Source organism: Rhinatrema bivittatum, chromosome 2 (genome assembly GCF_901001135.1).
Source record: "Rhinatrema bivittatum chromosome 2, aRhiBiv1.1, whole genome shotgun sequence".
NCBI classification, from domain to species: Eukaryota; Metazoa; Chordata; class Amphibia; order Gymnophiona; family Rhinatrematidae; genus Rhinatrema; species Rhinatrema bivittatum.
The window spans coordinates 30,557,244-30,581,449 of record NC_042616.1 but is presented as its reverse complement, the minus strand read 5'-3'; the positions used below and the strand labels follow the sequence as shown (position 1 = coordinate 30,581,449).

The window sequence follows — 24,206 nt, the reverse complement described above, 5'->3', positions numbered from 1 at the left end:
CCGGAGGGGTTCGCAGGAAATCCAGGAAGTACCCCTCCCGAATGATGGCTAGGACCCACTTGTCCGAAGTTATCTCGACCCATCTGTGGTAGAATAGGGCTAGTCTGCCCTCTATGGCTTCTTCCCTTGGACAGGTCGGCTGAATCTCATTGTGGGGTACGGCTGGGTCCTGTACCTGAGCTGGTTCCCCTCTTGTTGTGCTTGTGCCGAAAGGACTGGTTCCTGCCGTACGGCGAGGCACTTGATAGCTGTTTCTGTATGGATTGAAACGCTGTGAACTTCTGCCCCTGGAGGACTGGGGGAAGGGTCACCAGTTTCTCTTCATCCTGTCCTCCAGTAGGCGTGGCAATGGGGACTCGCCCCATTTGTTGGCCAGTTTCTCTAGCTCGCTGCCGAACAGGAGGGATCCTTTGAAGGGCATCCTTGTGAGGCGAGTTTTGGAAGATGCGTCAGCCGACCAACTTCGGAGCCAGAGTTGCCTCCTGGCAGCCACCGCAGATGACACTCCTCTGGCTGCTGTGCGCATCAGATTGGAAGCAGCGTCCGCAAGGAATGATACTGCTGGTTCCATGACTTCTCCAGGGGTGTTGCTCCTGGTCTGAGATAAGCAGGCACGTGTCACTACGGTGCAGCAGGCCGCTAGTTGTAGGGACATAGCGGCTACGTCAAAGGACTGTTTGAGGATGTATTCCAAACGCCGGTCATGTGCATCTTTGAGCTGTGCTCCTCCCTCCACTGGGATAGTAGTGCGCTTCGAGACCGCGCAGACCATGGCATCAACTCTTGAGCATGCAAGGTCTTTGGCCGCTGGGTCCAGGGGGGTACATGGCTGCCATAGCTCGTCCCCCTTTGAATGTGGACTCTGGAGCACTCCATTCCAGGTCAATTAGCTGCTTATGTGCGTGGCCCTTGTGCATGCAACTTATGCGCACAATATCTGCGTGTAACTTTATGCGCACATGGAATTTGTGCGCCTAAGTAAACTTGTGCGCCCGGCCCGAGACTACGAGCAGAGCGGCGAATAGGGCCAAGATGGCGACGGCGACCACACAGGCAATATGGCAACCACCTCAGAGAGTCTCCACATGGGTAGACCCTTGGATCTAACCGGGGCCTGGCCTTGCTAGGGCTGATCAACCCGGCGGCACTGGTCCTGGCCGGCGACCTGTGCGACTCCTCGAACCTCGGAGACCGGAGTAGACGCTGAAGATTTCTACCTTACCTTGTCTTTGGTGCTTCCCAGTTTCGTTCCCGATGGTCTCCGGCTGCGAGGGGAGAGGGCAAATACCTTCACCACCGTGCTCGAGGGTGCACCCGCTGCCTCTCAGCCGCGCCCGGGATCGGGGGCTAGGTCCTCGCCGCGATTTGGCTACCGGAACGAGGCTCACCTCCGAGGGACAACGGAAATCACCTCGGGAAATCTCAACTGGGGGAAGGATCCAAGGGTATCACCGCAGGAGAGTGGGGCTCGACTTCAGAGGTAGGTTTCTTCAAAATTGGGTTTTCTTCGATGAATTGGTTCTAACACTGCGAGAGTGTGCGGATAGTCCTTAACTGCTATGGAGACGGAAAATACTGAAGATCTGCACTTCCTGCAGGGGTAAATGTACTAGGGACTGACGTCAGATTGAAATCTGATCCGTCTCCAACTGCGATCAGGAGTACACTATACCCATTGGTCCTGAGTCCATCTGCTACACGCTAGGAAATTGTAAGTCACGTTAAGCAGTTCTGAATTGGCCTTGCCCAGAACTGGTTCTCTACATGCCTCTGTTCATTCTCTCTGTAGTTCTGAGTTCATGAAGAGTGAGATTCAAGCAAAATAATCCCAGTAACAGAGGGGAAACAGAGCAGTGACAAGGAATGGAGGGGAGAGGGAGAACAGGGGCACATGGGATGTAGGAGGAAAAGAAACAGAGGAGGGAGCAGGGTCTGGAGGAGGATAAGAGTCAGATGGGACAGAAGAGGGAGAGAGAAGGGCAGAGAGGACAGATAAGGGAGAGAGATAAAACAGAGGAGAGGAGAGGAGAGGGAAGAGACAGTGGTGGCACCAGGAACAGACAGAAGAGTGAAAGAGGAGGCAGATTCAGGGGCTGAGGGGTAAATATATGTAAATACTTGCAAAGGGGAGGAACCCAGTACACAAGTGTGTAATCCTGGTCTGTGGAAATGTTGGAAACTTTTGTCTAACCCCCGTCCAAAAAAACATAAATCTCAGCTGAGCCCTTCATCAGATGCTGACATGATTTATGACACATATTTGTATTATGTTTATATTTATAAAGCAAAGTTTCATATTTAAAAGTACCCATTGTTATAGGATTGTACTGAGATGGTGGTGCTGGGTTTCATAATGAAAGATGAATGTAATTATCTCAGGGGAGGTCTATGAACTTAAAGTTATTTTGGGAGAAAGGGGTACAAGACTGAATGTTCACTTAGGGCATTTAATACTCTTGTACCAGCTCTGCCCATAGCACAAAACCCTTAACACCACACTGGCACCAGCCTGCAAGGGTCAAAAGGTGGAAGTAGCCTCATGCTGCTCTTGTATGGTCCTGCAAGGGCTGGAAGAAGGTAGAGATGTGAGTGCATTGGTCAGCATGGCCAGAACGAGGAGGCAGCATGCAACTGCCCTCCCATCAGCCAACAAGGAGTAAAGCTGCAGCAGCATCAGATTAATAGGGCAGGAGAGATGGAGGAGACTGCTGGGTGAAAGTGGCCCTGGCTGAGTCTGATCTTAGTCTCTCCAATTCACTGCTAATGCCCTCTTAGCACTCACATTGAATGAAAGGAAATTTCCTGCTGGAGTCCATGGGGAGTTCTAGGCACAGGAAGCGTCTCGATGCATCAGACCGTGCACTCAGTATAATTCAAACAATTTCTGTATCATTCTGGCACATTTTCTTGGTCTTTGATTGGTATCATTTGTTAAATGTCATCACGAGTCACTTGTGTACATTTTCTGGCACTGTGAGAAGAGAGCGTTCCTAATGAAGCATTGTCTACATTTATTGCATGAGAATGGTCTCTCTTGGGGCAAGGTCTCCATATGACTTTGTTTGTGCAGACCTTGATCAGAATGAACCTCAATTGTATGCCAGGGATTATTGGGGATGATCTCATGTCTCCCCTGTGTAGATTTTCATGTGTCTTCTGTGAGAATGTTCTATTACACTCATTATATGAAAAAGGTCTCTCATCTGTTTAAACTTTCCTGTGCGAGATTAATGTAAACTTAGCAAGGAAGGTTTTCCTCCACTCAGGACTCCAGTGTGGACTTTTTGGTGTGGTGAGAGCTCAGACTCCCTAATGTACATGTTCCACATTCAGTACATGAGAATGGTCCCTCACCTGTGTGGATTCTCATGTGTCTGGTGAGGGCACTCTTCACAGGGAAGCTTTTATTACATTCACTGCATGAGAATGGTCGCTCCCCTGTGTGGATTCTCATGTGACTTATGAGGACACCCTTCACTGCGAAGCTTTTATTACATTCAGTACATGGGAATGGTCGATCACCTGTGTGAATTCTCGTGTGTCTAGTGAGGGCACTCTTCACAGTGAAGCTTTTATTACATTCAGTACATGAGAATGGTCGCTCCCCTGTGTGAATTCTCATGTGAATTGTGAGGGCACTCGTCACAGGGAAGCTTTTATTACATTCACTACATGAGAATGGACGCTCCCCTGTGTGAATTCTCATGTGTGTTGTGAGGGCACCCCTCACAGGGAAGCTTTTATTACATTCAGTACATAAGAATAGTCCCTCACCTGTGTGGATTCTCTTGTGACTTGTAAGGGCATTCTTCACCTTGAATCTTTTATTACATTCACCACATGAGAATGGTCGCTCCCCTGTGTGGATTCTCATGTGTTTTGTGAGGTCACCCTTCCCAGTGAATCTTTTATTACATTCACTACATGAGAATGGTCGCGCCCCTGTGTGGATTCTCATGTGTTTTGTGAGGTCACCCTTCTCAAGGAAGCTTTTATTACAATTACTACATGAGAACAGTCGCTCAGCTGTGTGGATTCTCATGTGTCTGGTGAGGGCACTCTTCACAGTGAAGCTTTTATTGCATTCAGTACATGAGAATGGTCGCTCCCCTGTGTGGATTCTCATGTGACTTGTGAGGGCACTTGTCACAAGGAAGCTTTTATTACATTCACTACATGAGAATGGTCGCTCCCCTATATGAATTCTCATGTGTGTTATGAGGGCACCCCTCACAGGGAAGCGTTTATTACATTCAGTACATAAGAATAGTCCCTCACCTGTGTGGATTCTCATGTGACTTATAAGGGCACTCTTCACCATGAATCTTTTATTACATTCACTACAGGAGAATGGTCGCTCCCCTGTGTGGATTCTCATGTGTTTTGTAAGGTCACCCTTCTCAGTGAATCTTTTATTACATTCACTACATGAGCATGGTCGCTCAACGGTGTGGATTCTCATGTGTTTTATGAGGTCACCCTTCTCAATGAAGCTTTTATTACATTCAGTACACATGTATGGTTTTGCACCTGTGTGGATTTTCTGGTGTGCAGAGAGGCGTGTTTTGCCAATGAAATGTTTTCCACATTCTGTACAGGAGAATCGTTTCTCTCCTCTGTGGATGTGCTGGTGAGGCATTAGTGTATCTGTACAAGGGAAGCTCTTCCCATACTCAGTGTAGGTAAATGGTTTGGTTCCAGTGTGGATTTGCTGGTGTTGTGGGATGTTGTTCTTCCTAATAAAACATTTTCCACCTTTAGTGCAAGAAAATAGTCTCTCTGCGGTGTGGATTTCTTGGTGCGAGATTAGTACATTCGGACTACTGCTGCTTTTCCCATACTTACTATCTATAAATGATCTCTCTCCAGTGTAGAGGTTGTGATATAATTTTAGCTTATACTTACTAATTAAACTTTTCCTCCAACCACTGCAGGGGAAAAGGGTCTCTGTTTTACGGAAGTATAGGTGCACTTTCAGATTTTTCTTCTGACTGAAGCTTTTCCCACATTTAATGCATAGAAATAGTGTTTGGAGTGGGTGGGATGTCTGGTGCAATATTAAATGCGATTCCTTACCAAAGCTTTTACCACAGGAGTCACACAGACTCGATTTCTTCCCTTTCCCCTCCAGCTCGTGAAGGTCAGAGGTCTTTTGATCACTGTTATTGCTCTGGAAGGGGTTCTCTGTGCTCACGTGTCTCTGGTGCTCAGGGATGACTTTGACCTCCATCTCACATGCAGTGACTCCATCCTGTGAGCCTCCTGCAGGGTCTCTCTGCTTCTTCTCTGACTCCTGCTGACTATTCCTTGTGTTTCTCCTCTCAGTCCCCTCTGAAACATGCTCAAAGCCATTTCCTGATTCTCTTGGGATCAGTCCTTCTTCCATAGGATGTTCTTCTCGATTCTCCTCCTTCATGTGCTGTGTGACCTCATCAGTTGCTGTTGATAGAAGAAGACATTCATCATGCATTAGTGACCATGCAAGTGGATCTGGGTTTCCGATCCTATAATCACTGCTCTGGCAGTGTCGCACAGTGATAGAGCTGTGCATTTCTGACCAACCACTGGTGACCATGAAAATCATCTAACAATGGTGTTTGCACCAAAAGCCTTATGAGATGAGCTCCTAAATATGTATAACCTAGAGGAGAGGAGAAAGGGGGAGATATGATAGAAACTTACATAACTGAAAGGTAATAATGCTCAAGAAGTAAACTTCTTTTCAATGGAAAATAATTTGTAGAGCAAAGATCATGATATAAAGAACCAAGGGGGGAGACTAGGAATAATATCAAGAGATATTTTTTGTTCACAGAAAGTGTGGTGGATGCCTGGAATTACCTCACGGAAATGTTGGAAATGAAAACTGTAACAGAATATAAAAAATAACAGCGGGATAAACAGAAGCGAGAGAAGATGGAGAGAATGAGAGATAAGAGGTCAGGAACGTAGGTGAGCTTGCTAGAAACAGAGCGGATACTCCATAGATAAAACCTGAGGGGGAGAGAAGAGGGAGGAGAGTGGGGTAGGATAAGCTTGGAAGGGAAGGATGAATTACCATGCAGGGACAGGACTGAGATTGATATCCAGAGAAGGGCAGGTGTGATGACAGTAAAGACAGTGAGATTCTCTTAGGGTGAGAGGTGATGGCTTAATGAGGAAGAAAACTTTGTAAAGCAATGGACAAGGCAGAAGACAGAATAGCCGAGGAGCTGGAGAATATGAAAGGCTGACAGGCACCTGATGTTCCCAATGGACAGAAGTGGGGAACGAGATTGTGTAGGGTTAGCGTCAGAAAGAGGAAGAAGAATGGATCCGTAGATAGGGGAGAAGGGAAAAATGGCCACGAGACAGCAAGAAGTATGCAGACACGCTGAAACCTCCCTATTATATTAGCGCAAGGCTAAGTATGTCACGGGGTAATGACAGTCATGAAGCAAGCTCAGACCTCATATCCTGCTGTTCGTATTCAGCTGATTATAAAAGAAGAATGCACGTGACCGTAAGTGCACGTGGGGGCGAGTGAGCAAAGATACGCTGGAGTTTTAAATCACGTGCACAAGTACGTATGATGTAAAATAGGCCTAGCATGTGTACTCGAGCAGATGTAAAGCACATTTCTTCCTTAAGAATTTGTCGGCTTTAACGCTTACAGGGAAGAGGATTTTAAAACATGCTCAGGTTAAAGCCATTCCCAGTTTTACCCATTAGCCCAACAGTTTGCCCAGTCTATCTCAGGGGCATCCAGACTCTTCCAGTTCTTTATCCTGCACTCCCCCCAGTTGAGCAAGACCCCTCACCCTATCGTGTTAGTCCTAAAAAGTGATTGCTGCAGACTTACATCCATCAGGAGCAGTAGGAAATAGACACAGCTAACAGTGCGCCACGAGCAGTGGCTGCCCGATTTACACACTTGCTGGACCCGCCCCCTTTTTTTTTAAGCAGGAGCAAGTAATTAGTAGCTTTTGTAATTCATGTCACTCACGTGCGGCCATGTATTCATCTTTTAGTATGAGTAACGCTTTTATAATTTGGCTCATTCAGTTCTGTATCCTGGTCCTGTATACTGGTCCTGAGGGCTCAGTCAAGTTCCTTGAGAAACTTTGTGGATGCTCCCCAGCAAGTGCCTCATGTAAGACATCTGAGATAAATTCCTAGACTGCCTCACAGGGGCCGTACACGTGAAAAGAGACAAACACTCAATCTCAGGTGCCAGCTCAGAGACAGAGCAATGCTGGAGCTGGAGTAAGGAGAAAAGTCACAAATGACCTTCAGTTAATCAGCCCACGAGTCCACTAAACATGCAGATAATGCAATTTTTACCTAGGAAGATGAGGGTCTCATAATTCTCGTTCATCACCTCCCTGTAAAGCTCCTTCTGCCCTTCATCTAAATACTCCCACTCCTCCTGGGAGAAATAGACAGCGATATCCTCAAATGTCATCTGCACCTGAAACACAACCAGAAACATTCAGAGACACGTGGAGGGGCTCAGCGTGCATTACATCTCAGCTGGATTTATTCTCCTAACATTTTATCATGGAACAGAGGACACAAGGACCTCTCTTCCCCAGGAAATGCCAGATTTGTTCCATGTTGACCCTAGAATCAGTTTCCTCCATAGACCCCAGGGTTTTCAAATCAAACTGGAAAATAGTCGGATACCGGAGACAGAGAATATGAAATGTCATAAAAGGAAGCTATAAGAGCATTATCCAGAACATCAGGAACATCTGGTTCTATTCCATCAGGGGGACTCACTGTGCTAAATCCTAACAGGACAGGAAGAGTTTGGTGTCCTGGGCAGTGACATATCTCCCATTGTGATGTACGAATTCTGTATTCAGGGTGTCGCAAACCATGGGCCCATAGGGATCGTGCCCCAAATTTCAAACAACTGTTTGGTTTCCTTCTCTGCAGGGAAAAGGAAAGGAGAAATTAATACTTACCTGATAAATTCCTCTCTTCTGCATTCAGGCAGGTCAATCCACACAAATGGGTTATGCACCTCTACCAGCAGGTGGAGACAGAGTAAAAGCTGATGTGAAGGACATATAATGCCTGTCCCAACATCAGCCCGCAAGTATTCTCTGGAAAAGCCAAACTGTGGACAAACTGCTCATACTTCCAACCAATTGAGAACTCTGAGCTCAGTTAAAAGAGCTAACATTTACTAAGCTAAGGAGCTGGTCATGACACTTACCAATCCTGAAATGAGTAACAGATATAATACTCAGCGTCATCCGTACCTAGAAGACAAACTGAAAGCAAGATGGCAGCTGAGGGTGGATTGTGGATCAGCTTGCCTTCCTTAGAGGAAAGGAAATTTTTTTATATTAATTTAATTTTATCATATAAGTAGGAATTTCTCCTTCCTGTTCATTCAGGCAGGCCAATCCACACCAGTGGGATGTACCAAAGCTACCCAGGGACCCAGCAACATTGCACATGCTAAGGTCGGCGTCTTTCTGAGCCCAAACGATCAAGCAGAATGCCTGGAAGGGTGCGTAAGGACGACCGCTGATGACTTCCATAATCCACTAACGGACTATAGTTTCCCGCGCCACTGGCTCACCCTGTATACCTCCGCCATGGAGCACAGCTGACCAGACTTACTGAGAGGATTAATAACCTCCAAGTACTGCATCAGATGCCACTTGAAAGCCAAAGCATGCAAGAGACGATATTCACTCTCCTCTGTATTTCTCTCCAGTGTGGCAGGGAAGTAAACAAAGTCAAATGAGATTCTGAATCCACTTTAGGCCAAAAGAAGGCAGAGTCCGAAGCTGTACTGCCCCCAGAGTCACAGGCAGGAACGGCTCACGGCAAGAAAAAGCCTGCAACTCAGAAATTCGATGTCCTGAGCAGATTACCTTGAAGACAGTTTTTTCTAGGGTTAAGAACCTTCAAGAAGAAGCTATGTTGCAGTTGAAAAGGTAGCACTCCAAAGGAATGCACAATCAGATTAAGTTACCATAAGGACACTGGTAGCCACAAGGGAGGATGAAGATGCTTAACTTATTTTATTTATTTATTTATAATCTTTTATATACCGACGAACGTTGGGAACATCTCATCGGTTCACAGTAAACAGAATGCAGCTAACAAGCTTTACAGAGAACAATGAACAATCATTAATAGGAAAACTAGCTTTACAGAGAACAATCAATAATAGGAACTTTGTTTTACAGAGAACTATAAACAGTCAATAAAAGGGGGAACAAAAGAGATAGAGAAGAGAGGGGCTGGGAGCTTTACAGAGAACAATCAATAATAGGTGTTGCGGTCTGCACCGCTTCCCCTCTCTTCCCCGTGACCAGTGCCTACCTCCGCGTCTGGGGACGCCGCACTCCGCGGTCTCCAGGACCCAAGGACGCGCTCAGTTCCATGTGGCATCCGCCATTTGCCTGTCTCTCTCACCTCGGCCTCGCTCACGCGCGCGAGTACAGCCACTTTGAGCGCCCAGAACCCGGAAGTCAAGCCCCACCTGCGCTGATGATGTCACGCTCCGAGACAGATATAACCGGCATCCGGACGTTCCCTCATTGCCTTGCAACGAGGTTCACTACAGTCTTGTAGTTCTGAGTTGCACTTCGTCTTGCTGTGTTCCTGCCGCTGATCTTGGCGTTCCTGACTCCGCTCTGCCTGCCGCCTGCCTCGACCCCCGTTCGTCCCTGACTACGCTCTGCCTGCCGCCTGCCTCGACCCCGGTTCGTCCCTGACTACGCTCTGCCTGCCGCCTGCCTCGACCCCGGTTTGTCCCTGACTATGCTCTGCCTGCTGCCTGCCTCGACCCCGGTTCGTCCCTGACTACGCTCTGCCTGCTGCCTGCCTCGACCCCGGTTCGTCCCTGACCACGCTCTGTTGCCGCCTGCCTTTGATCCCGGCTCATCTCTGTTCCTGCTTCAGCCTTCAGCCTTGCCTTCACCTGCTGGCTGCGGACCCCGCTCCAGGTTTCTACTTGCTCCTACTCACGCCTGCTCATTTAGAGACTCTATTATCTTTGGACTTCCTGGTTCTCTATTGCTGGACTCTCCCTCTAGTACCCAAGTCCCAAGGTGCCAGAACCCTACGGGCCCCTCCTGGGGGGTTCTGGGTACCCGGGTGAAGATCTTGTGCTAGACTCAATTACCATTGGACTTCCTGGTTCTCTGTTACTGGACTCTCTCTCTGGTACCTAAGTCCCAAGGAGCCAGGACCCTACGGGCTCCTCCTGGGGGGTTCCTGGTTCCCGGGCAATCACCTGGTGAACACTTTGAGCCTTGGCTCCGCCTCCCGGCCTACCCCGCCTCTCGTGGTAGGTCGGCCCAAGGGTCCACTATTCCACAGCAGTACCCAACTGCAACAAATAGGAACTTTGTTTTACAGAGAACTATAAACAATCAATAAAAGGGGGACCAAAAGAGGCAGAGAAGAGAGGGGCTGGTCAGCGGGAGTCAGGGAGGGATGGAAGGGATCAAAACAGAGAGTAAAGAAAAAGGGATTAGTGGGCACCCTGCGTTGGAGTGTTTGAGTCCTGCATCGCTGTATTTGGCTAAGTCCTCGCACATAGCCCAGGCGATATGGTCCTATGTATTATTTTCCAAGGGATACCTGCTGAGCGGCTTTAATTGTCGGGATAGTATCCGTTCCTGGTCTTGGGTCTACTAAGGGCCATCTTGCTGAACACTTTCACGGCACCTGGACTTTAGGACACGCAAAAGGATTCATAGGATGGACTGTATTATTGAATAACTATGCATGTTGTGTATTGTCTGAGGAGAAGGGGGGAGACATGTATGCATATACAATATTTCTGTATAAAGTGAACAAGTATGATCAGGCTATTATTACTGCGGTATCTGCTTCATAGTTTTGTACTGATGTTTACTGTTTCTTGTTAATGTCGGATGTTGTGTTCACTGAAAACTAATAAAGTTTAAATGAGAAAAAAAAAAAAAGAAAAAGGGATTAGGAAATACAGGAATTCAAGTGCATTAAAAATATAAGGCAGGAGAACATAGAATTAAGAGGGGAAAACGGCACTTATGAGTAGGCTTGGGTGAAGAGGGCAGTTTTCAGGTTCTGCTTAAATTTCTTGTGACATGGTTCCTGACGCAGGAAGGCGGGAAGTTTGTTCCACAAGACGGGTCCTGCCACAGATAGTGCCCGGACTCTGGTGGAGCAGAGTTTATACTGCCTAGGGGAAGGGATGGGAAGTGTTGCAGCCTAATGGGTCTGTTTGAACTGTGAAAGGTAAGGTGCTCAGGGAACCAGTGCATGTTTTGGATATGGAGTGCTTTGTGGATAAGTGTGAGGGTTTTGTATGTTATTCTTTCTGCAACAGGTAGCCAGTAAAGGTGTTTTAACACTGGGGTGATGTGATCGTTTTGTGTGTGTTGGTGAGGATGCATGCAGCAGCATTTTGGAGTAGTTGAAGTGGTTGGATAGAGCTTTTGGGTAGACCTAGGAGCAGTGCGTTGCAATAATCAATTTTGGAAAGAATGAATGCTTGTAGGATAGTGCGAAAATCGCTGAGGTGTAGTAAGGGTTTGATTTTCTTGAGGGTATGCAGTTTGAAATAACATGCTTTGAGGGTGTTGTTCGTGAAGGAAGTTCGCCTTCAGCTCCAGTCCTCCCTGTCTGAGGGGGATGGATCATCATTGGCAAAATCAGGAGGAGGCAAATCAGCTCAAGCATCCAGGCAGTGCAGGCACAGATTCGCAGAAATCCCTAGCTGTAATGCCCTTACATGGGAAGCAGCACAGATCGCCAAGCGCTTAGACGTCTTTGTCAGTGGCACCGCCCAAATAAAATACTCACCCTAGAATATGCGCACTGAAGTATGCGCTCAAGCAAACGCTCCGTATGCAATCAAGTACATGCCCAAGCAGGCGTTTGGTACGCCATCAAGTCAGCGCTCCGTACACACTCAAGCAGGCTCAGTACTCAGCTCAAGTACGAAAAGACAGGCTGTGGCCTTGTGTGCACGAGTAGGCTCGCATGTGCCCGTCAATGTTACTACATCATCACGCGGCGAGAATGCACATACTCAAGTATAAAAACACTGCCATAGCCTACCACATGGCTCATAGTGTCGAAACCTGTGAGTGGGACCTGGGCAAAGGCTGCTCATCCCATCAAGCCTGCGCCACCTCCGCACCTAACTAAACTCTCCAGGGAAGTGAAAGAGAAGAAAGGAAATGACGCCAACCACGCACTTCAAGGGAAGACCTGGTAAGGAAGACAGAAATATAACCTCCCTACCTGCTTTCCACTCTTTTTTTTTTGTTTTTACCAGAACTCAGCCCTCCCTAGCTGAGAGAACGACTGGGTCTCCAGATATGAGGAGAGAGGGCAAAGACCTTCACCGCTGAGTCTCCCACATCCTTCAACTGCTTTGCCTTTTATGTTTTTAGTCCACACCTGACAAAGCTGCAGGACTAAAGGCCCTCAACTGAGGGAGGAACCCATCATTATCACCTCATGAGAATAAGCGGTGCTGTCAAAGTTATTGTCTTCTTAAATTTTCCTTCTTTACTGCAAGCAATCCCAGTAGGGAAATGTATGCCCACGATCTGCTGGAGACAGAGAATACTGGAGAGCTGATGTCGGGGCAGGGCTATGTGTCCGCAATGTCAGCTTTACTCCATCTTCATCTGCTGATAGAGGTGCACTACCCACTTGTGTGGATTGGCCTGAGTGCAGAAGGAGGAGGGGCTGAAAGGGAGCAGAGTAGGTGTTTTCTTTTCTGCAGACTGGATACAAACTCAACTTCTTCCCCTCTTATCCCTACAGAAGCAAGAGAGGGTGAAATTGAGCAGACACTGTAGGCAGCACAGGTGCAGAGCAATGTGACTTCTGTTCTGCTGTGCCCTGTGCTTTAGTCTCACTCCCTCCCACCCTGTCCCCTTATTCAACAGGAAGGAGAAGCTGGGATCTCAGGACTCAGGATTCAGCCGAGGGCAGAGTGGGGAAGAGGAAGGAGGCATCCTAGAGCATAATCAGGGAGCTGTTAAAAGATTGATGGGGAGGGAAAGGAAGAAAATACTGAAAGGGATGAGGTGAAAAAAGGGGTGAATACTGATGATACAAGAGGAGGACATGGGAGAAAATAAATATTTTTGGAGATGAGGGGGGTTGAATCCTGGGGGGAAGTTTGAGAAGTTGAGGTGAATCCAGTACTCTCCCCTTTCCCTCTGAAATCAGCAATGCACATTTGGATGTTGTGATGAGAGCCAGGGTATGGGGATGCATGAGAGCCTTGTGGGAGGGGTAGATGTGTGTGGGAAGAAGAGGGGCAGAGTGTGGCCCCAGTATACGGTGTATGCAAAAGTTCTGGTGGTAACAGAGGTGTATCCTAGGGAAGGTCTTGATGGGCCATGGCCAACCCACTTTTCCATCAGATCCATCCAATTTTTTTTTGCATTTGCAAGTTCCCATAGGGCCTAAAGGAAACAGCCAGCAGGTACTCACTGTTCTGTTGTGTTAGGGTTTTGACAAAGTCGTGGGCCCCTGGTTGCTACAAGAGGTGACTCCTCCCACAGCACGGAACCCTGTAAGGACTTGTAGCAAGAGGCTGACTCTACAGTAACAGACACAGAAGATTGAAGTCTTTATTATACAGTAATAGAGCAATGCCTGAGGAGCAGGCAGCCCTCTTCATTCGGAAGAGTCGGGTCTCAGATGGTGGAGCACAATCTGGGCAATTGAAGTGTGATAAGTGCAGTAGTAGTCTCACCAGATGCTGTAGAGTGGGGAGGGGTCCATGGAGTGGGATAGGCTGAGAACCCAGTCACAGATGGAGTTGCCAGCGATGGTAGATCTGGTAGTGTTCTGCGAAGCGGAGTATATCGAGAATCTACTTGCGGTGGAATAAGACAGGAACAGACTGATGTGCAGGAGTACTCACACAGAGGCTGGTCTCCGAGGAGCGGAGGTAGAGACAAGGTGAGGCCCAGGGCACCGGCGCCTAATGTCTGTGCTGGAACGGAGTAACCCCGGAGGGTAGGCAGGAGCGAGACAAGGGCCCCGAGGAGCAGGTACCTCGAGCGTCCTTGCTGGAACAGAGTAAGCCCGGAAGATAGGTAGGAGCGAGAACTCAGAGCGGAGAGCATATGGTCACAAGGCGAAATCAGCAGGAAGGGAATCCTTGCTAACTCATAGCTGGAATGGAGAACGGAGGCTAAATACCCGAAGGTAGTGGTGTCATGCGGTGGTGACGCCCCCCGAGGTTCCCGCCGTGACATATTCAAAAGGAAGGCCAACATGCGCACGCCCTAGGTGACCTCAGAGGGAAAATGGCGAACGCAATCGCCCATGCCGGTCCGGGGACTCCGGAGAGATTGGCGAGGAGAGGCGGAGACAGCCATCTTGCCCAATGGAGCGGAGGAAGAGAAAAGAGAGGTGAGACAGAGTGCGCAGCCCTCACAATGTAGGAAAACTTCTTCCAGCAGTGGTGGAAGCTGTGGAAAGAATTTGCAAGGTAATTTGCAAGAAGGAGGCTGAGTGATGGCAGGAAGATCACCAGCGCAGTGCCAGCAGCCTAAGCCTGGGTTAGAGGCATTGGGGAGAAATGATCAGCATCAAGCCTGGTGGAGGATGGAGTCTGACAGAGAGGCTGCTGGAGCTGGGTGATAGGGGTAGTAGGAGGGTAGAATGTGAGGTAGCTGGGGAAGGGCTTGGGGACAGGCTGGGTTGTAAAGAACGTCAGCTTAAAACATGCATCTGTACGATGATGGCACTGTGAGGAGTGTGTCTGACCAGAAAACCAACATGGAGAAAGGAAAATGCCCCAGAATTCTCTACTTAGCCTGCGCCTTGGCTGTATGAACTCTAAGTGACTTACTGAGCCTGACTTGCAAAAAAAATTCCAGGGACACCTGGACAGCAGTTGAAGCTGGCTCCACCTATGACAATGGAGGGAACTTCAGGCTATCCTATCACAATACAAGGCACTATTCTCAGGAGTATCTGTAAACACAACCTCAGATGTGTTAATTACCCTGACCAGCAAGATTCTAACAGAACAAAAGACTATCCAAAGAGTGATGGTAAATGGGCCCCACCTGGGAGAAATACTCAGGGGTAGCTAGGGATGATCTTATCATGCTGTTGACAACCAATGTAAATTATTTTCTTTTTTTGAAATTTAAGTTTTATTAGAGAAATAAAATGCAACATATACAATGCAACAAAAAACAGTGTTTAGCTGTTAAGATACAAAGAAATGCAATCAGTGAAATAAATAGGCTGAAAAACATCCAATCAATCTCTGTGTTTCTCATTTAACTCCTCCCCCCCCCCCCAACCCACCCACCTTGTTCCCATGGGATCTTACATATAAAAAGAAGAAGGCTACCAGAAATGAGATCATTCCGGGTTCTATAAAGAAAAGTGTTTTAAAATAACAATGAAAGCGTGCAGAAACAGTTCAGGCAATCAGCTGCTGCTGCCTCCAAAGTAGATATGGATTTCAGATACGGTGGAATACCTCCAGTTGTTTCCTTCTATGAGCTGTTATTTTACTGAGAATGAAAAGCTTAGAAACACGAGATTGAATCTTTACCAACGTGGGCACAGCCTTATCTTTCCAGTGGAGATCAATCTCACAGCAAGCTGAAGTGACCACAAGTTTAATAAATCGCTGAAGCGGTCTATCCCCCTGAGCATAAGCAGAATTCAGTAATGCTATGGATGGTGTAAGTACTATAGGCGTGTGTAAAATATCTGTTAGCCAGCTATCCAGGCTCCTCCACAGCTGCGAGATAGTGGCACACTCCCACCAGAGGTGGAAGAAGGTTCCCTCTCCCCCACAACCTTTCCAACATCTGTCCGAGACTGCTGGGTATATTCTATGTAGCTTAGTAGGGGTGAAATATCATCTATATAATAGTTGAAAACTATTTTCTATTAGCATGGCTGATGTCAAACCTTTCCTCCCAGTAACAAAAAGCTCAGCCCAAAAGGACAGGGTCCAGAAGAGAGTCCCGTGAACTGTGACGCTTGACTACAAGGCCCAGAGAGCGTACAGACCCAGAGCGTGGTCTCTTGGATGACCCAGAGGACCTCTCCCTGTTTCTCTGAGCACCTGCCTTCCAAGCCAGGAAGGCATCGTGCATCAGCAAAATAAACTCTGGGGAAAAGCCTCCCGGACCCCCCCCAAGACCCGCTCAGGGCTACAGGATGGAGACTCCTCCCCCTCCTCCCGATCTTCACTGCATCCCCACACTGCAAGGGAAGGAGGAGTAAGGGATTTAGCGTCGCAGCAATCTCCCGCGGAAGCAGGAGGGGAACACTCCCCCTTGACCCCTGCCGGGGACCTCCCCCACCCCAACTGGGAGGTCCTCCTGAGCTAGGGCCCCTTGGAGGAAAGCCCCTCCCCTCCCAAGGCACAACCTGTGCACAGGGAAGGGGAACTCAGGCAGGTGGACCAGGTCCCACAGGCCTTACAGGCTGCTGCCCACAGTTTCTCTGCCATCCCGGAAAAAATTCAATCTTCCCACTAAGCAGGCGTGCTGCTGTGTGAAGTGGGCTTCACCACATGGAGGCCAAGCCACCCGGAAGCACAGCCGCGGGGTAACTCTCGGAGCAAGGGAGAAAGGCCAGGACGGGCAGGAAGGGCGCGCGAAACGCGGGTCTACAGAAAAAGCCAAGGCGTGCTGAATTCACGAGTCCCCCGTCGGGAGAAGGCTCCTACACCTGCCCACACAGTTCCCACTCCCTTACCGGACCCAACAGCTGAGGAGGCCGGCCGCCCCCGGTACAGTCCCCCAGGCCGATTATCCTGGGCCGGAGCTCTACGAAGCCTCCACAGAAGCAAATGGAGAAATTACTTACCTGATAATTTGGTTTTCCTTAGTGTAGACAGATGGACGCAGGACCAATGGGTATAGTGTACTCCTGATAGCAGTTGGAGACGGATCAGATTTCAATCTGACGTCAGCCCCTAGTACATATACCCCTGCAGGAAGTGCAGATCCTCAGTATTCTCCTCGAAAAGCATTGTGGATATATGTGTGACTGACTGATTTGATCAACTTGAATAACTTCATAACTTGGTTAAACTTTATAACTTGATTAACTTGAACTGGTTGATTGACTATAGCTAGAGACCGCCAGTGTACTGAACCGGAAAGCGTCGACACCCGGTAGGGTGGGTGCCCTAAGTGAATGAAAAGCATGGCTTACCCTTTAATCACTTGAAATCCCATGCGTAACAGCAGCCAAGGGTGGGATGCGGAGTCCATCTGTTTACACTAAGGAAAACGAAATTATCAGGTAAGTAACTTCTCCATTTCCTAGCGTGTAGCAGATGGACTCAGGACCAATGGGATGTATAAAAGCTACTCTCGAACCGGGTGGGAGGCTGCCCGTGACCCACTTAGAATTGCTCTTGCAAATGCCATGTTCTCCCGAGCCTGAACATCCAGACGGTAGAATCTGGAGAAGGTATGGATGGAGGACCATGACACCGCCCTGCAGATCTTGGCGGGTGACAGCATTCTAGTTTCTGCCCAGGATACTGCCTGGGCTCTGGTAGAACGGGCCTGGACCTGTAAAGGCAGTGTCTTGCCTGCTTCAACGTAGGCCGCCTTGATGACTTCCTTGATCCAGCGGGCTATGGTTGCCTGTGAGGCCGCTTCCCCTTGTCTTTCCCGCTGTGGAGGATGAAAAGGTGGTCCGTTTTTCGTACGGGTTCCGACATTTCCAGGTATCTGGATAGGAGTCTGCCGATGTTGAGGTGGCATAGACTACGGGCTTCTTCCGAATTCTTTGACTCATCCGGCGATGGTAATGAGATGGTTTGGTTAAGATGGAAGTGTGAGACCACTTTGGGAAGGAACGAAGGGACCGTGAGTAGCTGGATGGTTCCCGGGGTGAACCTGCGGAACGGCTCCCGGCAGGACAGTGCTTGTAGTTCTGAAACGCGGTGGGCTGAACAAACTGCCAGCAGGAATGCTGTCTTTAAAGTTAACAGGTGGAGGGACAGACCTCGGAGGGGTCTGAAGAAGGTTCCTGCTACAAAATACAGGACCAGGTTGAGATTCCAAAGAGGTACCGGCCACTTTAGTGGTGGGCGGATGTGTTTGACTCCTTTCAGGGAGCATGACACCTCCGGGTGAGAGGCTATGCTGTTGCCCTTGCTCTTGGAGCCGTAACATGACAATGCAGCCATCTGCCCCTTGATGGAGTTGAGGGACAGCCCCTTCTGTAGCCCGTTCTGCAGGAATTCCAGGATCACGGGGACTTTAATTGAGCGTGGAATGATGTTTGTGGTCTTCGCACCAGGCTTCGAATACTTTCCAAATCCTTATGTACGTTAAAGATGTGGAGAACTTGCGTGCTCGGAGTAGGGTGTCGATTACAGCCCCCGAGTAACCGCTCTCTCAGGCGAGTCATCTCAATGGTCAGGCCGTAAGAGAGAATTGAGCTGGGTCCTCATGGAGGATCGGTCTTTGTTGGAGCAGGTCTCTGTGTGGAGGCAGTGGCAGGGGGTTCCCTGCCAGCAGTCTTCTCATGTCTGCATACCACGGTCTTCTTGGCCAGTCTGGGGCCACCAGAAGTACTAGTCCCCTGTGTTGCTGTATCTTGTGAATGACTGCGCCCAATAGAGGCCACGGTGGGAATGCATATAATAGGGTCCCCCGTGGTCAGGTCTGTACCAGGGCATTGATCCCCTGGAACTGAGGTTCCCGCCTGCGGCTGAAGTATCTGGGTACTTGGGCATTGGACCGGTTTGCCAGAAAGTCCATGTCCGGTGTCCCCCACCGGTTCACTATCATTTGGAACGCTGCGGACGACAGCTTCCATTCTCCTGGGTCTAGACTTTCTCTGCTGAGGTAGTCCGCCGTGATGTTGTCTCTCCCGGTGATATGGACAGCTGAGATCTTCTGGAGGTTTACTTCTGCCCATGCCATTAGGGGGCCTATTTCCAGAGACACCTGCTAGCTTCTGGTTCCCCCCTGCCGGTTAATGTAGGCCACTGTTGTGGCATTGTCTGACATTACTCTAACTGCTTTGTCTCTGAGTCTGTGCTCGAATCGTAGGCAGGCTAGTCTGACCGCCCTCGCTTCTAGGCGGTTGATGTTCCATCCCGACTCTTCTGTGTTCCACTGCCCTTGAGCGGTAAACTCCTCGCAGTGTGCTCCCCATTCTCATAGGCTGGCGTCTGTGTTGAGCAGGGTCCAGGTTGGGGAAGATAGTCTTGTTCCCTGGCTCAGGTGGCTGACCTGTAGCCACCAACGTAGCTGGGTCCGGACTCTGCCCGGGAGTGATAGACAAACAGCATAGTTCTGAGACAGTGGATTCCACCATGATAGAAGTGAACGCTGCAGATGTCTCATGTAAGCTCGTGCCCATGGCACTACTTCCAGTGTGGATGCCATCAGACCAAGGACTTGCAGGTAATCCCATGCTGTGGGACGAGGTTCGCTCAGTAGGATTTGTAGCCGGTTCCATAGTTTTGATCTCCTTGTGGGAGTCAGGCTGACCTTGTCTTCTTTGGTGTCGAATCGGACTCCTAGGTACACTAGAGACTGTGAGGGCTGCAGACATCTTTTGTTTGTGTTAACCACCCATCCTAGGTTCTCCAGTAGAGTTTTGGCTCTGTTGGTTGCTTGGTGGCTTTCCTCTAGGGATTTCACCCTGATCAGCCAATCGTCTAAGTAAGGATGTACAAGGATTCCTTCCTTCCTCAGTGTTGCCGCCACCACCACTATGATCTTGGTGAACACCCGAGGTGCTGTAGCTAACCCAAAGGGTAGTGCCCGGAACTGGTAGTGGTGGTCCAGGATTTTGAAGCGTAGATAGCGCTGGTGTTCCTGGTGAATTGGGACGTGTAGGTAGGCCTCCGAAAGATCCAGGGATGTGAGAAACTCTCCCGGTTATATCGCCCTTATGACGGAGCGTAGGGTTTCCATGTGGAAGTGGGGAATCCTCAGGTGGCGGTTGACAGACTTGAGGTCCAGTATGGGCCTGAATGTCCCCTCTTTCTTGGGGATGATAAAATAAATGGAATAATGCCCAGTATTTATCTCTTGTGGAGGCACTGGGGTTATGGCCTCGAGGGCCAGTAGTCTGGTCAGTGTAGCTTCCACTGCTGCCCTCTTGGAGAGGTCGTGGCAGGGGGATTCCACGAACTTGTCTGGAGGGGTTCGCAGGAATTCCAGGTAGTATCCTTCTCGAATGATGATTAGGATCCACTTGTCCGACGTTATCTCGACCCATCTGTGGTAGAATAGGGCTAGTCTGACCCCATGGCTTCTTCCCTTGGACGGGTCTGCTGAATCTCATTGTGGGGTGCGGCTGGGGCCTGGACCCGAGCTGGTTCCCCTCTTGTTGAGCTTGTTCCGAAAGGACTGGTTCCTGCCTGTAGGGCGGAGTGCTTGGTAGTTGCTTCTGTATGGATTGAAGCGCTGTGAACATCTGCCCCTGGAGGACTTGGGGAAGGGTTGCTGGTTTCTCTTATTCCTGTCCTCCAGTAGGCGTGGCAATGGGGACTCACCCCATTTGTTGGCCAGTTTCTCTAGTTCGCTGCCAAACAAAAGGGATCCTTTGAAGGGCATCCTTGTGAGACGCGTTTTGGAAGATGTGTTGGCAGACCAGTTTCGGAGCCAGAGTTGTCTCCTGGCAGCCATAGCTGATGACACTCCTCTGGCCGCCGTGCGCACCCGATCGGAAGCAGTGTCCGCAAGGAATGATACTGCTGGTTCCATGGCCTCCCCAGGGGTGTTGCTCCTGGTCTGGGATAAGCAGGCACGTGTCACTACGGTGCAGCAGGCCGCTATTTGTAGGGACATAGCAACGACGTCAAAAGACTGTTTAAGGATGGATTCCAGACGTCTGTCTTGCGCATCTTTGAGTACTGCACCTCCCTCCACTGGGATAGTAGTGCGCTTCGAAACCTCGCAGACCACAGTCTCCACTTTTGGGCATGTCAGAAGGTCTTTGGCCGCCGGGTCCAGGGGGTACATGGCTGCCATAGCTCGTCCCCCTTTGAATGTGGACTCTGGAGCACTCCTTTCCAGGTCAATTAGCTGCTGGACGGCATGTAACAGAGGGAAATGGCGGGAGGTCTGGCGGAGGCCCTCTAGCAAGGGATTCGGCTTAGGCTCCCCTGAGGCACTTGCGCCCGGGATAGCGAGCTCCTTCAGGCTGTGGTTGACCAGGTCAGGGAGCTCGTCCTTGGTGAAAAAGCGTCTCATGGTTCGGTGAGGCTCTGTCCCCGGTGGGGGGATCAACCTGGCGGCACTGGTCCCGGCCGGCGACCAGTGCAACTCCTCGAACCTCGGAGACCAGAGTCTATGCTGAAGATTTCTACCTTACCTTGTCTTCGGCGCTTCCCTGTTTCGTTCCGGGCGGTCTCCGGCTGCGGGGGGAGAGGGCAAATTCCTTCACCACCGTGCTTGAGGGTGCACCCGCTGCCTCTCAGCCATGCCCGGGATCGAACCGAGGCTTACCTCAGAGGGACCACGGAAATCACCTCGGGAATTCTCAACTGGGGAAGGGACCCGAGGGTATCACCGCAGGAGAGCGGGGCTCGTCTTCAGAGGTAGGTTTTCTTCCGAATTTGGGTTTTCTGCGTTGAATTTGTTCTAACGTTGTGAGAGCGTGCAGATAAATCCTAACTGCTATGGAGATGGAAAATACTGAAGAGCTGCACTTCCTGCAGGGGTATATGTACTATGGGCTGATGTCAGATTGAAATCTGATCCGCCTCCAACTGCTATCAGGAGTACACTATACCCATTGGTCCTGAGTCCATCTGCTACACGCTAGTAAATGCAGGTTTGTTTGTTTTTTTTTACTTAGCTTCACCCACAAATAGAAAGAAGCAAAAATCCCCAGGGTGGATACTTCCCTGGTGAGTCCAGCAGCGGGCAGGAGAGGACTTTGGGGCTCCGAGATTGAGCCAGTCTCCTGGCTAACAGGGGCCCTAGAAACAGCGGGCTAAAATAGGCAGGGGTTACCAAGGGTTACCAAGCCAAGGGAGGAGGAATAACCTTGTGGTTAGAGCAGTGGACTATGAACCAGGAGACCAGGGTTCAAGTCCTGCTGTCACTCCTTGTGACCTTGGGCAAGTCACTTTACCCTCCATTGCCTCAGATACAAAAACTTAGATTGTAAGCCCTCTGGGGATAGAGAAATACCTACAGTACCTGAATGTAAACCGGTGTGATATCTCAATTGAGATTGAATGTTGGTATATAAAAATAATAAATACCAACCCCCAATTTGCCCAGCTCGACCCGAGAGATGGCCCGCCACCGGAACCTGACACATCGGGGAGCTGCAGCACTTCTCAAACTTCCAGATCAGTCAGGACTGCAGGCTTGCACCTCTACCATCTGCTAGAGACAGAATACGGAGGGACTGCAGGTGGCACTCTCAGTTATGTAGCAGCGCCTCAAAGGTTTGTTCTCTGCCTCCATCTGCTGGTAAGGAGGTATAAACCCACTGGTCTGGAATAATCCTGCAATGTCCAGGAAAGTTGCAGCAACAGTATAAAGGCTTACAAGTTAAGGGTGGTAACGGTTGCACCAGCAAGTTACCCCATGCACTTTTCTCCTTTCTGGCCTACAAAAAACAAAATAAAGAATAAACTACACCCAGGAAAAGTTATCTGGGTTACTGAATATCAAGTCTCTCCAGCTAAATTTTACCCTACCCAGAGCACCTCCACCAGCTAAATTTTCTACAAATAATGAGTTACGCGCAACCCAACAAAGTTTTGCAGAATAGGGGGAGAAATTTGTATCTCCAGTTTTGTAAAGGCAACTACCCAGCCCTTGAGAGTATCAAACGCTCAGTGTAAAAAGGCAAGAGTGAGAGGAGGCAGAGGGGAAAGGTAAAGAAATCACAGGAAGCAGAAACTACTATTCATTTTATTTGTACTTGTAAATGTACTGTTTGCTCTCCTACTATCAAATGTAAACCGATGTGATGTTTTTCACTAAATGAATGTTGGTATAGAAAAATCGCAAATAATAATAATAATAGGGCCCTTAAGTAGAGGGTGCTGCAGCTGTATGAGGGGGAGAAGCATGAAGAAGAGCCTGAGCGGATGCAGGGAATAAGGAGCCCAAAGAATGGATTCAGTGAGTGAGTGGCTGGGGGGATGGGAACAGTCCCAGGCGGCATCCCCTGCCCCCTCCTACCTGCTGAGCAGAAATCCCTGCAGCCATTCTCCCGCCCCTTCTCCAGAACAGGATTTCCAGTCCTAGCAACCTCCCTGCACGTCAAGGTTTTCAGCTTCCGGTCTCAGCACCACGTTCTGTGCAGGAAGCACCGCCTCCTTCCAGCAGGAAGTGACATCACCAAGGAAGAGAAAGTGGGAACTGCAGCCGCTGCACAAGCAGCTGTTAGAAACCGAAACTTGACGATAGAAAAAAACCCTATGGCCCATCTAGTTGAGATGGACGCTGGGAAATGTAGTCCTGCACAGTCTTTCCTGTCTGTTTTATGGGAATTGTGGGAAATGTAGTCCTAGGGCGTTGGTTGTTGCAATTGGCTGATTAATAAAGCTAAGTCCAGTTCCATTCATTAAAACAAAAATGGGTAACTCTGCAGCCTCTCAGAGAGACTGGGGAGCAGGGGGAGGGGAAACAGGAAAAGAAAGGAGGAGGGGAGAGCAGGGAGGTGGGAGAAGGAAAGGGAAAAGGGAGGGATCCTGGGGACAGCAGGATGAGGAGACGCAGGAGGGAGGGAGACTGGAAAGGATGGGGTAAGGAAGAGAGAGGATGTAAGAGAGAGCTCCCTCTGACTGCTGCCCTCTGCCTCCCCCGCCCAGCACTGACAGCAGGAGCTGATGCTGCAAGCAAGTCTGCAGGATTCAGGATCAGCTGGGACTGCACTCTCAGGAATATTGGGACTGGCAGACTGGGAGCTCAGATTCATACATTATACCTGGAAGGAGAGCATCAGCTTGATGAGGAAGGAAGCAATCCTGTTGCTAGGATCTGCCCTCAAGTACCTGGCAAGATCTCAACCAGTAAACAGTTTCCATGCTGCTATCACACAGTGAGAAGCAGTGGCTATTCTCTAAGTATACTTGGTTAATAACAATTTCTGGACTTCTTCTCCAGAAGCTTGTCTAAACCTTTTTTAAACCTAGCTATGCTAATTTTCTTAACTACATTCTCTGGCTATGAATTCCACAGCTCAATTGTGCATTAAGTGAAAAATAATTTTCTCCTATTTGTTTTGAATGTGCTACTTACTAATTG

General features: G+C 49.2%; 1 protein-coding gene across 2 annotated transcripts; it reads right to left on the bottom strand.

The window, feature by feature from the left end:
* Window positions 1–667: 667 nt before the first annotated feature.
* LOC115083734 (oocyte zinc finger protein XlCOF6-like) lies at window positions 668–23,305 on the bottom strand. 2 transcript variants are annotated; one of them, XM_029587727.1, is made up of 3 exons: window positions 23,139–23,305; window positions 7,324–7,450; window positions 668–5,439 (listed from the first exon to the last, which is right to left on the bottom strand). In XM_029587727.1, the coding sequence occupies exons 1-3, from the start codon at window positions 23,163–23,165 to the stop codon at window positions 3,263–3,265; spliced, it is 2,331 nt and encodes a 776-aa protein (XP_029443587.1). In that variant the 5' UTR covers window positions 23,166–23,305; the 3' UTR covers window positions 668–3,262. The 2 variants fall into 2 exon arrangements, with proteins under 2 accessions (XP_029443587.1, XP_029443588.1); XM_029587728.1 differs by lacking the exon at window positions 23,139–23,305 and adding an exon at window positions 6,986–7,240 and having other exon boundaries at window positions 7,324–7,387.
* Window positions 23,306–24,206: the final 901 nt, after the last annotated feature.

What these genes read in the sequence shown, in the direction of transcription:
- LOC115083734 (XM_029587727.1), bottom strand. Translation starts at nt 23,165, where the DNA reads ATGGCTGCAGGGATTTCTGCTCAGCAG. An exon ending in CAGGGATTTCTGCTCAGCAG is followed by an intron (nt 7,451 to 23,138) that starts GTAGGAGGGGGC and finishes GTTGTGTTTCAG; the next exon opens with GTGCAGATGACATTTGAGGA. An exon ending in TGAGACCCTCATCTTCCTAG is followed by an intron (nt 5,440 to 7,323) that starts GTAAAAATTGCA and finishes TTCTATCAACAG; the next exon opens with CAACTGATGAGGTCACACAG.